Source organism: Astatotilapia calliptera, chromosome 2, assembly GCF_964374335.1.
Source record: "Astatotilapia calliptera chromosome 2, fAstCal68.1, whole genome shotgun sequence".
Classification (NCBI taxonomy): Eukaryota; Metazoa; Chordata; class Actinopteri; order Cichliformes; family Cichlidae; genus Astatotilapia; species Astatotilapia calliptera.
In genome coordinates this window covers 21,680,858-21,698,309 of record NC_137423.1, presented here as the reverse complement: position 1 = coordinate 21,698,309, position 17,452 = coordinate 21,680,858, and the positions used below count along the sequence as shown (strand labels likewise).

The 17,452-nt window shown below is 39.9% G+C and overlaps 1 protein-coding gene across 3 annotated transcripts in view; it reads right to left on the bottom strand.

Moving 5' to 3' along the window:
- The window catches only part of pigg (phosphatidylinositol glycan anchor biosynthesis class G (EMM blood group)), an 83,789-nt gene extending 68,110 nt beyond the window's left edge, over positions 1-15,679 (bottom strand). For 2 of the 3 annotated variants that reach the window (XM_026186956.2, XM_080306256.1), the window contains exons 1-4: positions 15,245-15,679; positions 14,939-15,144; positions 5,186-5,395; positions 4,526-4,714 (exon numbers count right to left, since the gene is read on the bottom strand). In XM_026186956.2, coding sequence (XP_026042741.1) covers positions 4,526-4,714; positions 5,186-5,395; positions 14,939-15,144; positions 15,245-15,398 — 759 coding nt within the window. In that variant the 5' untranslated portion in view covers positions 15,399-15,679. The remainder of the gene's footprint in view (positions 1-4,525; positions 4,715-5,185; positions 5,396-14,938; positions 15,145-15,244) is intronic. The other variant, XM_026186932.2, reaches the window with a different exon arrangement.
- Between the last annotated feature and the right edge of the window lie 1,773 nt (positions 15,680-17,452).

Below are 17,452 nucleotides of genomic sequence, written 5' to 3'. Positions count from 1 at the left end.
AGTGATTCTCAGCCCAGGGGTATTTTAGCTGTTAGGAGGGTGGAAAGCTCAACTAAATAACTCATAGAAGAAAAAGAAATTGTACTTTGATTCCACGTTATGGCAGCCATACATGCCCATTCCTACATATATGTTTAAATGATGATGCATGAGCTGTTTATTTGCTTCTCCATAATTTTCTCTTCCCGTAGTTCTGGTAAACTCTTGTTTTTCTCCAGAACTGTGCAGACTCTTTCAGATGTTTTCTCATAAATCCGTCTTGTTCTTGGGTGTAACCAGTGGATTGCATCTTGTTTCTCTTGACTAGACTCTAACAATGATACAACTACCTCCTCAAGAGTGTTTCTGACCGGGCTATGGAGGTCAAACACAGGAAGCAAAGATCTCGGTTACGCCTAATGAGGTATTATGTCTCATCTGGTCATGAAACTGCTGTCTGTCAACTGTCCGGTTACTTTGAAGGTTTTAAAAAAAGTGAAACTGCATATAAGTAATAAATTCTAAATCCTTAACAGTTTATACATTTTTTTTTGTTAAACCCCTTAAAAAAAAAATCAATCACGTCTTGATCGACTGTGTTATATCCACTTTACGCTTCACATCCAATTTCAAATCCACTGTTGTGGTGTACAACAACATTGTCTGGCTGTCCAAAAACGTCATGACCTAACTGCTCATACAAAGAGCCATAAAAAGCATTTTGTTTTTAGTCCAATCATAAGAACAGAAAAAAGAAACCCCAGCAGTTAACTGTACATTTCAGATGAAGGAAAGACTGGAGCGATATAGCTCATTAAAACAACAATATTCAAGCGTTTGAACTTAATAAAGATAACTGAAACAGACACATGAAACTATTTCCAGGTATAAATGTTTTTTTCACTTGTCTCCCTGACAGGCCTTAGATCACTTGCTCATTCTGCAGGTCATATTTAAAAAGTTTTATACTTTAAACAGCAAAAGTAGAAACCAACCCGTAAAAATTGAAATATATAGAAGAGAAGATTGAGGCCATGAGCTCTCCATTAACACAAAGGTCTTACTGAGGTCTTTATGACCAGGAGGTCCTGCTTTCCAATCATGTTTTAATGGAGAGTGTTGCGTTAGTCCGTGCTGCAGGTAAAGAATTTCTCTGTCCCTAATTTGCGCTCGGTTAAATAAGCCTCTCACTTCATTTTGAGGTAGCCTCTGAGGCTACCTCCATCTCGAACCACCATCCCTTTAAGAGCATCAAGGAGCAGCGGCAGCAAATAACACACAACTTGCGTGTGCAGTGAGACATCCTGATACCTCAGTATCATAAACACCCGGATATATTAGAAGCATGTGCTGATTGAGGAAACGTTGTTTGGTAGGAGCTTCTAAGATATCCTGCGGGACCCCACTGGACTGTGTCTATATTTAGGTCATAGTGCTGCTAAAAGAAAAAAGAACAGGCACAGCTTCCACTAATGTGACTGAAGCAAGACTTTCAAACAGGTTTCATTCAAAGAGCTCACTGGGAGCACATGTGAGGCTGCCCACAGCACAGAGATATCGCCATGAGCCCGGACAGACAGTTTTTAACAAGACAGAATTCAAAACTTTGGGATCTGGTGAAATGTTGAATCAACTTATCCAAAGGAAGGAAATCTTAAAGGGTTACGTGCACTTGGCTTCTGTTCTCTCTGTCATTTCAAATATACCAAAGCAAAGGGAAAGAAGAGGGAGGTTGTAGTCTCATGTAGACATGACTTGACAATCTAAATACAAGCTCCATAGCTGAATGACAGCAAGAAAATGCCCATTAGCAACACACACACGGTGCAAAGACAATATGCATGCACAGCTGCCAGACCATGTGAAAGGAGGGGGGGGAGAACAAAGGCACAAGACCTGCACACTGATCAAAGGCAAAATTAAAGATAACAAAAGCTTAACAGTTTATTAAATCTCTGGTGGTTCCTGCAACAGATAACATAATAAATGCTGGAAACGGTGCAAATTCTCTGTGTAATTAAATGCCTACCTAAAAACTGATAGTGTTAAAAAAAGAATCACTGATAGCATCATATTAATATATTAACCAGTCATTACTTCATATTTGCATATTTTCCTGTCTTTACTTTATTATGACACTAACTAGATTTAAACAACCATAAAAAAAAAAAAGAGTTATTCTATAAATTTATTAGAGACAAACAGATGCTGACAAGCAATAGCTAATTTCAGTTCAGTCTTACGAAGCACATCAGTCCCATTAGCTTCACACAAAAATCTGAAGGCAAAGCACTAAAACAAAATATGGAGAGCAAAATAAAAAATAGAAGTCTGTCCTACATTCACCTCTCTTTAAAATGGCTCAAATTATATTAACAATGAGCAGCAACAGCACTGACAGTCCAATACTCCATCCCTCATCTCTTCCTAAGAAAAATAACAGCCTCTTCTGAAGCTTAATGTTCCATGTTGCTCAGAACCCAACAATGAAACCCTGGACCCAAAACAAAAGACTGAAAGGAGGTAAAATGCAAAGCACATACATGTAAGGTTGCAGAAAATGCAGAGTTGGATCTTTTCGAGGGTTTGCCAAAATGAGCTCCCCCTCATACATTATACACAGTCGTATAAGTTTCTTGGAAGTGGTTCAGGCCTACCTTTCAACTGGGCTTTTCAGGCCACAAAAAACTACCTCAAGTATTCAATAAGGTCTATTGGATTTGTGTAAACATCTTTTGTAGACTCCCTCCTTATTATTTACCTTGAGTCCATCTGTGGCAACTGAAGGCTTGTCAGGGATAGTTAACAGGCAACAACAGAGCTGAAGTACTTTAGTGCTGCTAAATTAATAATTAAATACTTTACCCATGTTTTTTTAGATGTTTTTGAGTGTTGCAGAGTCCATTATTTTTGTTATGTTTTGGTTGTTTTTGGAAGAAAGCAACAAGACTCACATTTTATTTGCTTGGCAAACCAATTTCTGAGATTTTACATGTCTATGGGTCATGTATGGCCTGAAGTAGGCTGAAAGGGTTCCACAGGTTTCAAATAAAGAGGAACTATGCAGCTGGGATGCAGTATGCCCATCAAGTTGGGCACAGGTATCGTCATCACACAGCTGCTTTTATTTATGTTCACCCTTAAGACTCTAGTAGCAGCTGCAGTATTTTCCCGAGCAACAGGCGTCACCACTCAGACAACAGTGCAATATCAGCGCTAATATAGGAAAGGAACGAAGTCAAAACCCAATAATTTTAAAGTCTTATCTTTTCAAACTGCTGACCAGGGCTCTAGACTAACTTTTTGCCATGGTTGCACTGGTGTACCTGACTTTTTTTCTTAAGTGCACACAAATTTTTCAACCACATTGCTTAACACCACAGTTTTACATGTTCACTTTTTTTTAAAATTAGAGGACAGGGGACACTTGGGCAGTGCATTTATCGCAGCATATAATGTGTTTTCTGGATACACTGTGCTTGTTCGGCGTTTCCATTCGAAACATATTAGCACCAGTCACAAACACAACAGTCTTTCCACACTCACGGCAGTAAAAGCAGTGCATCATTCTGTCAGCTTTACTGTATCTTAGCCAGGGAAACTGGTCAAGCCACTCGCTTTAAATACACGTTCCCCTTTTAACTTTCAGTGGGCTCTAGCTCGGAGTCGATCGTATGTGGCTCGTTATGTGATGTCGTCTCCGAACCAGTGTTAGACGTAACCTGATGGCTTAGTGTCACAGCACTGGCTATGAATTTCGGGCAGATCAAGCATTAACCTAACGAAAAAGTTATCAATCGTTCTTTTCAGTCCTTTCTCATTACCCACAGCTGCATCTACTTCTGTCGGACGAATCAGAGAGGTCCCGCACTTGACCATCTCTGATTGGTTTAGACCATGATATGCATAATGTGCATCTGTTGCTAACCACACGGAGACTTTCAGAGTTGCAGAGGCTTTTTTTCTTTTCTTTTTTTTTTTACTCGAACAGCTGAGACCTAGGATTGTTTTTATAGTCGTATCGTTGAGAAATTAGGTTGCATGTGTGACTAAATTGGTCGCACTCTAGAGCCCTGTTGACATATCTCCCTCTGTATAATCTCTGAGGTTCTGTAGTGATGGTAGTAAAAACTGACACGAACGTGTCTGCAACCCAGCAGTCAAGAGGTATACCATCGGCAAAACAGCAGCTAGCAACGGCAGATGTGAGATCAATTTGACGTCAGCTTTGTCATCCGGTGCTCTTCCCAAGGTGGAGAATGTTGACTATGACAAAGTCTTGGAGGTATTCTCCTGAATTCTAAAGATGTTGTCAGTTCCTGACTACCTTTGTTTCATTTGGAATCCATGCATCTCTCTAAAGACTCGGGTTGAGACTAGTTGGTAAATATTGCTAGTTAGCTACAATTAGGGGCCTTGGGATAAAAATAATGAGGTCTCATAAAAGAAAGCTTACATTCTAACCCAACAGAAACAAAAAGGAATTCTTCTATAACACAGAATGCAAATGATGCACATAAGAGTAGAAGTTAAGAAAATAAATTACCTTTGAAATGAGAGCACTATGGATCTTCTTCAGGATGTCGTCCATCTCCATCAGTTTGGGTTGGATGAGTGAGCTATACGGTCCACTCATATGACCAATGTGGTCCAGGCCTAGGTAGTGGAGGATTAAAATGTCCCAGTCATCTCTCTTTAAGGTGCTGTCCAAGTGACGGGTTACATTGTTGTCAACCTGGAAAGAAGGTGACGCACGTCTTTAGATACAAGATTTGTCATATTTAATTTAGGCTTGTTTTATTCAAAATTCATCTCCATACCAAGACTATCCTCATTAAATCTGAGCTAAGAGGAAATTTACCCAAACCTGTGGTACCCTTGATAAGTAAACATCCCTCCTATCAGGTAATGAGCTCAGAACCACCAAAATCCTACTATAAACAAGAACAGATTGCAAACAGTCCCACAGAAAATTGCCGCTAAGGCATATGGAGCTATTAGATGAGCAGTTTTGATGTGATGCTGGCTGATCAGCTGCCTTTATCCCTTGTATGACTTGGATCATTTTTATGTATCATTTCTAAAATTCATGTACCACATCAGCAACCAGGTGCTCTCATTCTTTTTTTTTTTTTTTTTCATATTAGCAGAAAATTACATTACATGACTTTTACAAGCAAACCCCAACGGCTCAACTCACACATACCTCAGTGTAGTCAGACACGAAAAAGGAAGTTGTGCCATCATATTCCATGAAGTGTTTTGGGAAAAGGCGCACCCAGGTGTCATCCCCGTAGAATACTATCCTCTTCCCTGCAGTTTTGGCTTGCCAAATGAGGTTGTCTTCCAACAGTGCAGGAGAATTTAGGTTCATTACCACATCAATGAAGCCTGGGATACTGCCAGTGGTAAGAGCCTGGGGAGGAATATGTTTTTGTCATTGTCCTTTGAACAATAATTGTCTTTTAATGGTGTTATACAACCTTACAGTTTCATCATATTAACCCCACTAATTAGGATTTGTGCTGCAGTACAGGGATTGGTTAAAAAATGTATACATTCATTAATTTATTTTATTATTAAAGGTAAAAAAAAAAAAAAACAGTCAAATTTAAATGGCTACTACACTGATCTAACATTAGAAATTAAACCAATTCCCACATCACCAAACCAATCTTGCTACCACAAATGGAAAGTGAAAGCTGAATCAGGTAGACACATGATATTTATGAAGTATAGTTTCTACCGATTTCATCATGGAATCTGAAATAAAACAACATCGGCCTCCATTTGACTGACAACTATAACACAGCCTATTTTGGAAGCCAGGAAAAAGCTTGGTGCATCGTCGAGGGGGAAAGTACAAAGGCCTTGTCTTTATGCAGCGAAGTAGACAAGAGATTGTAGATGATGGCAGGAGACATTGTTATTTAACACCCCCCCTCCATGTGCTGCCTGGAGCACTGCTCTGGATCCTCGGGGACACTCAAAAATCCAGACTAAAATGAGTAGTGACCAGGATTTGTTATATGAGAAAAGCAAGACGGAGCTGTCAAGGGGTCCAGGGCCAGAAAATTCCCTGTCATCTATTCATCTATATCGTCCCTTATTGTGTTTATGTATTCATCTGATCAACCCTGATCAGATGAGTCCACATCTGGGTATTTTGTTCAGTGTTTTTAGGGGGTTTTTTTTGCTTACAAGACATTTTCAGCAATTTATGCTATATCACCGTATAGGTGCCACTTCTCTATCGCAATTCTATGGCTTCTACACAGGAAAAAAACCCAAAGATGTCACACTTCAAAAAATGGGGGTAGAAATGAAGTATCATGCATCAATGTCACAAGATTCAAGCTTTTCTTTATTTTCAATCACTTTTTGAATACTAACGCCAAATGTGAATTTCTATGCCAATGCTGAGGTTTAGACTAATAATTTGGTATTTCATGATTTTTTTTTCTGTTAGCATATTCTATATTTTATTTTGTTCATCTTCATTAATAACCACAACACTCCTGGTTTAAAACCTATTTCATTATTCTTTAACATTCATTCAGTGCAAAATTGCATTCGAAACAACTGTGCAAAAGTCTTGAAAACCCCCTTATTTCTTAATATTGCAGTAGTGCAATGTTTCTATTGAAAGATTTGCAAACATACATGGACACACAGTATATAAGGCAAAAACAAAATCTGAGAAATACTAACCAGGCTGAAAATCCATATTTGGTTATGCCCACCTTTATTCTTCAACAAAGTCTAAACTCTCTTACTGAGCTTTCTGGCTAAAAGTAGTCTTCAGGAATAGTTCTCCAGGCTTCTCGAGGGACATTGAAAGCTCTTCTTTGGATCTTGGCTGGGGAGGCCAATCCTTGACTGTGTGTTTTTCTATCCAGGTATACTTGGATACACACTGACAGTGAGCTGGGATTTTGTCATGATGAAAAATTAAGCTGTTGCCAATCGGACACTTTCCAGATGGTATTGCATGGTGGATCAAAATCTGACCAGACTTTCCTGCATTAATAATTCAGAATTAAAATAAGCGAAATTCACCAACATCCCCAGCACTACTGGTTAAAAGGCAGCTCCAAACCATGACAGAGCCTCCACTGTGTTCTATAGATGCTGTACTGTTTTAGATTATAATGACAATTTTGAAACAAAATTTTCACAACTGGGTTCATCACTCCATCAGTCCCATTGCCACCAATTTTCACACCAGTTCTTAAGTAATTTCCCTTCCTTACGAATGACTTCTTGACCGACAACCTTCCACTGAGACCATTTCTGATGAGGCTTCAATGCACAGGTGACAGATCAAGTGAAGGGCCAGATGAATCTCTCAGTTTCTGTGTCGGGTCTTTGCTGGAGTTTTTCATATTACTTAAACAGCATTTGATAGTCATGTCGTTGAGCAGCTTTACAAACAAAAGATTCTTCTGAAAATTGTCAGGGATAGGGACTTGACTAAAAATGAGTGAACAGCAGCCACAGTCCCCCCAAGAAAACCATCAAAACTTTGAAAGACCTTAAAAAAGCCTGAAGAACTACTACTCAATGCAACCTTTAAAAGATTACAAGGAATTCTGGAGCCTTGGAAGCAAAATACAAAGAAGTCACAGTGGTTTACGCCTTTTGCACATCCTTGTAAATAACAGCCACTAATGCATACCAATATCTTTTATGTGTTTTTTAAGAGAAATAATATTCTTCTTAAAATATTTGTGTCTCCCTATTTAAAAATGACAAACTAATACACAAACTCTGGTACAAAGTAACCCACTAACAGCAGAAGCCTCTCAGTTGTTTCTGTTTATTCACAGGTGTAACAATTCCGAAACCCATCCTCTGAGCTCTGTTCCTGAGCTCAATTATTCACAACTTCCTTCCTTGCGATTGTTTTGCCTCTGCCAGCGCAGGTGCTTGTTTCGGGGAGAGATGGATGCTTTCTGCTTCAAAAGCAGGCGTCTCTTTCAGTTTGTTCGCTCTCAGGAAGGTCCCAAGTCTATTAATAGAGACAGCCTGACTAATGAAAACAGTGCCTTGGACATAAAAAAGGGCAAAAATGATAACACTGTTTGCAAGAACAAATGAAGGGACACAAAAGCATCTAGACGATTGCACAAGAAAGATCCGTTTGAAAGCTGTGCAGAAAAGTTCAGCTTAATTAGGCTACATCTTAAAATCCTTCTTGATGCCAAAACGGCATCGAGAAGCTACCCGAATGAATCAGTGATTCATCAACGTACTAATTACTGTCCCACAGTATGTGTCTAGGCTTGCGATGCTACTGCGTAAATGTCAAATACAATATCAGTGGGGTATAGAGACACTCTCTGGCATAGTGATGAAAACTTGTCAAGGTGCCAAAATGCAGACGGAAGGGGGCTGCGATTCTGAGTCCTCGAGCCTGGAAGAAGATTTTTCAGTTTCCTCCTCAGTGCTTACTTTCTCTTGACTCGTGAAAGGAACACTTTCTACCATTAACCTGAAAATATCCAGAATTTCTCAGGCCTTATGACCAGATAATACATATGGAGTTTTAAAACAAAAGCAAAAACTATCATGCCTTGCTGTGTTCTTACTATCCCGGGAGATACCAGCCTTTGAAACACCCACAGCTGCTATGATTAACTGAATTCACTGTCCAAGTCCGGCATCTCAGTAATGTCCACTGACTGCTGTGCCAGTGGGAGCGTGGGGCTCTACCGGCCACATGTGAATGCAGGACTGGGGAGGGAAACTAATTTTCTCTGCTTGCCATGGTAAGAATGAGTAACTAAACTGGGGATCATCAAATTTTGTAAAAATGACCCCCATGGGGGGTTTTCCTTCGTAATAACAGTTTGTTTCCCACAAATAAAACACAACACACAAAAGAAAGAAGACTATAAAGCCTCACTGTGCACCAGACTTGAAGTCAACCATGCAATATATCTCCATGGAGATATACTGTTATATTATTAGAAACTGTGGAGGTAGTCGTGTGTAAATTAATGGCTGTGACACGGAGAGATTATGATTTAGGTTAGTTGGCTGTGTCATAGCAGTTAATTGGGTGCAATGCAGTGATAGTGGGCAGTAATAGGCAGTTGGTCTGTAATGCCACCTACTGGTGTGTCATCAAGCCTCGACGATGCAACAGAGCACTTTTTGTTTGGACAGCAGAACTTCTGAATCACTTCAAGGTTAAACTGACCAGCAAACAAATCTACGCGTGCCTCTGGGCCCTGATGACTACATGCCTGTTTTTGTGTGACGCACCGGCTGCAGGGTGACAGCAGATGCCACTACACTAGGCCGTGTTCTTATAGTTTTCTATCGGCTCCTCAATGAAAAAGCCCAGTTTGAAAGGTAGATGCCAATCATGCAGGATGTAATTGTGGAGAGGTGTGTTGAAAAATGAAGCCACTACATTAAGCTCAAAATGCAAGGTGAGTTACCTTGAATCTAGAGTTACAGCCAAGCTCTCTAAAAAGTGATTAAGTGGCCCTTCTGCAGGACTGCAGATGAACCACAAATCAAACTTGCATGTTTCTGGGCAGCCGAAGGACGTGCCATCTTGAATTTTCCCGTCTCCTCCGTGTCCATACTACACACCTCTGCTGCAACGTAAACCCTTCACACACGCGCTTCTAAATCTAAATTTAAAATTTACTCTTATTGATCTCCTGCTACAGCCGCCTGCTCCACCCCCTCTCTGGTCCTGTCAAGAAATCTTTTTTAAAAGGTTCAAATCTGGGACTGTTTTTTTAAGCTGTCTTTTCTCTCCATCGCTACCGCTTCCTTCTCTAAATCCGGGGATTATGGTGAAACATCTGTCTCCCTGCAAGTCCACCTCAATCTCGCTCCACTCTATCCTGTCAGCCTTCCTCCACATCACCAATGACATGCTCCATAACATCATAACCGGCTTGTTTTTTTTCGGGGTGTTTGTTCTCCTTTCTCTCACACATTTACAGAAAGTTTACTTTTTTCTGTTTAATTCACTTCTACCTCTAAGTATATTTTTACTTAGCAGATGTAATTGGCAACAGAGACATAGAGTAAAAAGCATTCAAAACACCAACATCAATCATTCAATTAACAGAAAAACCCAGGACTTCATTAGTTTAGTCATCTGCACTTCCCTTTTGCCAAGAAAATCTATCCACCTGACAGGTGTAGTGTATCAAGATGCTGAATTAATAGCGTGGTTGCTGCACAGCTGTGTCTTCAGACGGTAATAATAAAGGTCGCTCTACATTTTGCAGTGTTATCACAGGGCACAGGGCCACAGATGATGCTGGTTTAGACGGAGGGTGCAGTTGGGATGCTGATTGCAGGAAAATGTGCAGATTTGTCAGCTTAATGTTTATTTCACAACCATAACCATGTAACCAAAGCAACCCAGGACTGCCACATCCAGCTTCTTCCCCAGCAGAAGCTGGAAGTGGCGGTCCAGCCAACGGGACAGCTTTTTTGCACAATCAGAGAATTTCCTGCAAAACTCTCAGAAACTGCTAGTCTGCATGCTCATGGTCCTCACCAGTGATCACCTTTGACGGCAGCTATCATGTTAGGGAAGTGTTCGCTTCAAAGATGAATCCCCGGGGTGGGGGGTAGGGTGGGGTCATGTACTATCACTTAAAGTTGTAGCAGGATGATGTTCAACCCCACAGTACAAGGATCTGTACACAACCCTTTTGAAGTTGAATCCCAGTCCTTATATGGCCTGCCTACTCACTGCACATGACCCCCTTTGAGCACATTTGGGACACTTTTCAATGGGCATGTACAACAGCCTGTGCAACATCCTGTAAATTAAACTTCAGAAAGACAAGAGGAGTGGGCCAATATTCCACAGACTACAGCCTTGAAAGGATTGTCAAGGACCGGCCATAAGTACTCAAGAACGTACAGACTGTGGACTGAGTTCTTAAGTACTTAAGAGAACTAGTCAAAATTTTGAACTTTATATGAATGGACTGAGTCTGGTGACATTCAGTGCCAACATGCACAGATGTCTTCAGGAAAGGGGCTACAACTGCCACATTCCTAGGGTCAAACCACTCAATTAACAGAAAAGTACTCCATGACTTCATTAGTTTAGTCATCTAGTCTACAACGTCAGAAGTATCTTACCTAGGCTAAGAAGCCACTTCTGACTTGACTTCTTCTAAGAAGAAAAAAACCGGAGTGCTGTTCAGTGGTCCAAAGTGCTCTTTCAGATAAAAGCAAATGTTGCATTCATTTGGAAATCAAGGTGTTCGAGTCGGAAAGAAGAGCGCAGAATCCATGATCTTTGAAGTCCAGTGGAAACTTGTGCAGTCTTTGATGATTTGGGATGACATGTCCTCTGCTGGTGTTGGTGGTGGTTAGTCCACTGTGTTTTATCAAGTCCAAAGTCAGCACAGTCACCTACCAGGAGATTGTGGAGCACTTCATGCTTCAGTCTGATTTCTTCTTAGCATCTGACCAAACAGTTTGCCGAATAGATTATTACTGAGCTTGACGGGCAAACCAATTCATCTGACCTGAAGCCCACGGAGAATCCATGGAGTACTGTAAAGTAGGAGATGAGAAACACCCGACCCCGAAATACAGACGAGCTGAAGACTTTTATCAAAGCAACCTGTGCTTCAGTAACACCTCAGCCTCCACGTCATAACACACCTATGCAATAATTTGTGTTAACGGAGGCCCAACCAGTGTTGAGTGTATAAACAAACTTGCTTGGGCATTTCTTTATTATACATCATTCATTGATTACTAAATTGATTACAATACTAAAATAATCTGAGATAATGAATTCCTGATTTTAATGAGCTATAAGCCACAATCATCAAAGTCAAAACAAAAGAAGGATTGAAGTATTTCACTTTATGTTTAATAAATACAGAACATGTAAATGTTGACTTAAAAAAAAAAAAAACTCTTTCTCTACCCTCCATTCTCCATGCTGGTATCCCACTAGAGTTACTTTTTTGTGCCTCAACCTCTCAACCTGTTCACTGCCTAACCAACACATGCTCTCTGTCACCCTCACTAACCTGAAGATTTGCCGAGTCAGCACTCTCATGCCTCCCGTGCCAGACGCTACAGAGGAGAACTGTGTCCATACCGTGAACCTTCAGCAGCACGTTTCTCCAGGTCTGAGTTTGTATTGCAATCCCCGTCCGTTAAAACAACTCGATGCTGTCAGCACATCCTCGATCCTCCCACCGCAGAGCGGTTCCTCTAAGGCACAGGCTCTGCTTTTAGTTTTGCCCTCTGACACTCAGGCACACATATTCTGCTTCACCTGACAATTTCCGTTAGATGGCTTCCCCCAAGCTCAGCACTACCCGACACCCATGGACAAAAGAGGGCTGCTCTTTTTCCCCGAAAATCATTCCCTTTGCAAAATCTCTTCAACACCACTGACAACAGAGCCTGACTGAAATATCAAACTGTCAACTGCGGCCTATCACAAACATACAGGTAAAGGTTTTTATGTTGTCCATTTTGCACCAATATAAACACCTTTTATACGATTGCAGATTTTGAAATGGTTAGTCCGTGACACAGCTCCCGTTTGCAGCACATGTAGTACCGATCACAGACGAGAAGGGGCGATTTACTAATAAACAATGACTCCATCTCTCTTTTGTAACTGTATATATAATGCTATTGGCTGATGATATCAATATCAGATACATTCCCGAAAAAGTATCAGCAAGGGCTCCAGGCAGGCTTTAATTGGTGGTGTGCTCTCTGTCTGCCTGCGATGTTAACGTGTTACAGCACAGCAGACTGTCATGAAAGGTGCACATGACATGACTCCAACTCCCTCCTGGCTCCGCTCCCAAAATACTCTCGGCAACATGACACATCATCCAAATGTGACAACACACCATGTTTTCACGCTTTCAGCCATCTAACCCTATTTTCAGATACGGGCTGAAAACTTAGAGCTTAATTCAAAATGTTCATCACAGGTTCTTTTTACAAGCTTTTCTGGGCTCACAGAAGCACTGCCATTTCTAGCTTAAACACCTCTGATCAGGGACTGAATGATTTAAATCCTTCTCAATACAAGTCAAAATTACAGTCCTGGTCTTCATCAGTTTCACGTTTGTCTACAATCAAATTATCAAGAATCTGCAATTGCACAATGTATATATCGTTGTATTACCAGATCTTTGCACACCTCAATCACACAACTCTTTTAAACTGCCCTAAATCAGGTTGGCACCAGAATCAACACTGATTAAGATCCTTTTGGGTGAAGATTTGGAGCTTTTCTTCATCTCCACCCCAATCACTGGTGGTGTACCTCAGGAGTCATCTTTAGGGGCTTTTTTGTTTATTTATATGTTCACTTTAGGCAAAATTTTTCATGAGCACAAAATCTCATTTCACTGTTATGCTAACATAAAACAAATATATCTAACTTTTAATCATTAGTAGTCAACCCGCATAAGTTCCATCCTTAGCTGTCTCCAGGAATCTCTTCTGAGTGAAGACAAATAAGACAGAAGTTAAAAACATAGCGCTAAGTTGTTTTTTTGTTTTTTCAAGCTGATGGAATTTCCCTAACTTAAGTCCATTCACTCTCTTAAGGATATGAATACCAAAAGTGAATACGCACAAATCTGTGCGTAAATCATGCGTACGAGCATTTCACACACAAATCCATCATTTATCAACATTTTCATACCTGAATTTGTTCAAACTTTAGGAACAAATCGGAATCCTGTGTACAAACAAATGAAAGCCTGGCTTCCTTAGGAATTTAAACACTTTAAAGTCTTTAAAATGAATACTACTGCCACTACTACTACTAATAATAAAAATAATAACTTTTATTATTGCATTTTGGTTATTATTTATAGTTTCCTATAACAACATGAACCAGAAAATATACCGAATTACAATAAAATATTTTTTTAAGAAAAAACAAAATACTAAATGGAAAGGTGCAGGTGCACCTTTTTGATTTAAATATATTCCATTATCAGGTATCTTATCATATATTAAATGTTCTTATCTTTCATTAAAAAGGACTTCTATCATTGCTAGATGTCACACACTGTAGAATTTCTTGGCACTATTCCATGGATGCTGGAGATCTGAATTTTTTTCTCTATCATTGCAGTGATTTTCTCACCTGAGCTCTTATATATTGCCAAACAATTGTTTCACAATCAGTGATATTGCTCAATCAAATGCTCTCCATCCACCGAATTTATCAGAAAGATTTGAAGACATTTATGTTTTTTATGGTTTTTGCTCGCTTCCAATCGTCTAGCTATTTTCTTTTAAACAAGACTTATACTTTCCACAAGCATTTTAAAGTGTTATATTTTATTCTTCCTCCATGCTGTTTTGTTATGTTTCCTGTCTTGATTTCTCACACTTTTTTAACTGTCTGTTCATTTTGGATGTTTCTAAATGTACTAATGACTCTTTTAACACATTAAAAAAAAATACACGTCCAATTTTCTCATTAGTGTGAATCAACAGATTTCTATAAAACACCAAAACAGATGAGATTTAGTTGTTTAAATCTGCATTTGAGTTGCAAAGCGGACAAAATGGACAGTAAACTAAGCATTAACACTGAGCCTGGGTTTCATGCCTGTAATGGAAAATATTACACGCCTTCAGCACCATAAAGAGAGCAGAGAAGTTAGTGTGTATTTAAAGGAATACCACATTACAGGGTTAGGTATTAACAACAGAATATTCCTGGCATCATCCGTTTCAAGTTTTCACTACATAATAAAGTGCTAATGTAGAGTTTCAGAGATGCAGATTTATGTGTGGAGTTGGAAAGGATTTGAGAAATGCTGATAGTTTGGATCCAAGTGGTTGACTCACTACAGCAAACACTAATCCAGAATTCTAACAGACACACGCCATGATGAGAGACAGTGGACAGATTTGATGGGCGAGTTCTCATTTCAACATCATGCTAGTGGCATCCTACCTTGATCCTGGGCATAGTGACTGTAGGTGGTCTCGCCTTGGCCACAAAGCTGTGTGATGAGCCTCTTTCCACCACGTGCCTTGTGTAGGGCATATACATACGACCATTGGGTCCAAACACAAAGTCCTCTCGGAGGGCATCCACTAACATAATAACCACCCTTTTAAACAGGGGCTGCGGGAGGCGAGATGAATTAGGAGCGCTTCCTGTGAGGTTAGAAGAAAGCTTATGAGTTTTAACAGATTTATGTCAACAGTACAGGCCGAGGAGAGGAGTGTGAGCAGATGTGGATGAGGCTGGACTCACCTGTCAGCGGCTCGGCTGGCAGATCTGACAGCTTGCTCTTGGATGAGAAAGAAGACTTGACAGGTACGGGGAAAAATCCCCGCAGGAAAAGGGCAATGCCAATCACTTCGAATATTAAAATAAAGGAGGCAAAAACAGACGAGCGGACCTTCATGGTTTGGCCGACGGACACTTTAGGAAGTTAGGCTACAGAGATGACTTGCTAGCTAGCAACCAATATAACGCTTTCTACTCTGTTTAATTAAATTAAAAAGAGCAGTAAAAGTCATGGTATCCCATTTCAGGTGGAAGCGCTGTGAATCAAAATATTATAAAGCTACGTGTCAATGAGTTGCGTGGTGTATATGTGGGCGTAATTCACAATATACACACTACCAGCGGTTAGCACTGTGTTCATTCATAGCTGCTTCCGCATTGATAGCACGAAACTACGGGTGGGACTTAGAGCCAAACAACACCAAATCGCGTTTCCTACGACGCATGCTTGTCAGAGTGACACTGTAAAGCACCCCGAGGCAACTGCTGATGTGTTTTGGTACTTTAAAATTGAATTGAATATTACAGTGTTATACACACGCACACACACACATTATATATATTTATGACTTTCTGTTTAATTATAAGGAAAGTTTTCCATCTGAATGTTTGCAATTCTACTGCTGTTTTCAGTACCTTCCATCTCAACAGCAGAAGCAGTTGAAAGCTCTTACTTGTCTGACAGCCACATAAAAACTGCCTGTTGGAAACCTATGGCCATTCATTCCCTACGTTGCTGATTAATGGCCTCATTAGTCATCCGTCAGAGTCGTATGTGCTCTCCCTGCTATGCTGACAAAATGTGAAGGAAAAACAGGCCTATAATCTGTAATAGTCCACACAGATTAATAAGAAGTGTTCCTCTCCTGAATCCACTACACACGCTGAAGTACACTTTGTGAGCGTTTGTCCTCCTCCTCTTTACTGCAGCAAAATGCCAGCTGGTCCCTGAATTAGATTTGCTTACATTGCCTAAGTACAAAGGACAGCACTTAGAGGCAATGAGATACTTTCATCAGGCAAATGAACTGCTGGGGACAGTGTTGAATTTTTTTTTTGCACAATTTAAATGTGACACTGATGTGGTCTGACGCTGATGAAGCCTGACTGGACATTAGCTGGGGATGAAATTAACTTCCACCTCGTGGTGTGCTTGAGCTCCTGCTGCCATCTACTGGAAAAACAGAATATACAACAATGAATGATTTAGTTTCCCCCTAGAAACGCAGCATGAATGATGCAGAATATAAATTGTACTTTTCTTTCATGTGAAAAGGTCTGAAAAACAACAAATAAAGATGTAGTAAGTATGAAGGACTAGGTTCTAAATAATATTGATAGGACTATGGGATAAGTTTAAAGTGCAGGTTGTTTTCCTAAACAAAGATGGTTTGATTTGAGTCATGCATGTTGTATTGAAGCACTGTTAACTGATGAAAATGTCCAATCAGGCTTCAGCAGCGTCAGACCACATCAGTATAATTGTTCATAGTACATCTGTATATCTGCCCGTCTGTACAGCAAACTGTATTTCATTACCCGTACTTATACATGTGTAATGACAATAAAGGTGAATCCTAATCCTAACACATCTGATGTGTTTTGTAAAGTTGTTAAATGTGATTTCATGATTGGGGACGATCCCCTGATTAGTTGTTTTCTCCAACAAAAGCTTAGAAACAGTGAAGGTGGTTAAAGTCACTGATGTTTATTACCAATAAAATTTGTGAAAACTAGTACTTATCTAGTTATACCAGAAAATATTGTCAAATTGAGTCATTGCCTTTTTGGAAAAGATGTCATTCCAGAAGTATTAGTGATCCCAACTATCAAAGCATTTTCATGGTCACGTAAAAGTGTCTTCTAGGACTACAATAGGACAGTGGCTGTCGGCGTTTACTACCAACTAAAGCCAAACAGCCAGCGAAAGCAGTCTGATAGTTTCTAGTCTGAGAAGTTCCACATTAAGATAATGAAGGATGGAAATGGCATCTATATGTTTTTTTCTTTAAAACGACTGACAGTATTAGTGCCTCCCTAGATACTGTGTGATACTTGGGAAAAAATAAAACAAAAAAATATTAGCAACTGCTGTACGTGATGACACCAAAAATAATGCGTCATTTTCAGGTGTAACAGAAAGCAAAAGTGTATTTTTCCCGAAAGTCCCTT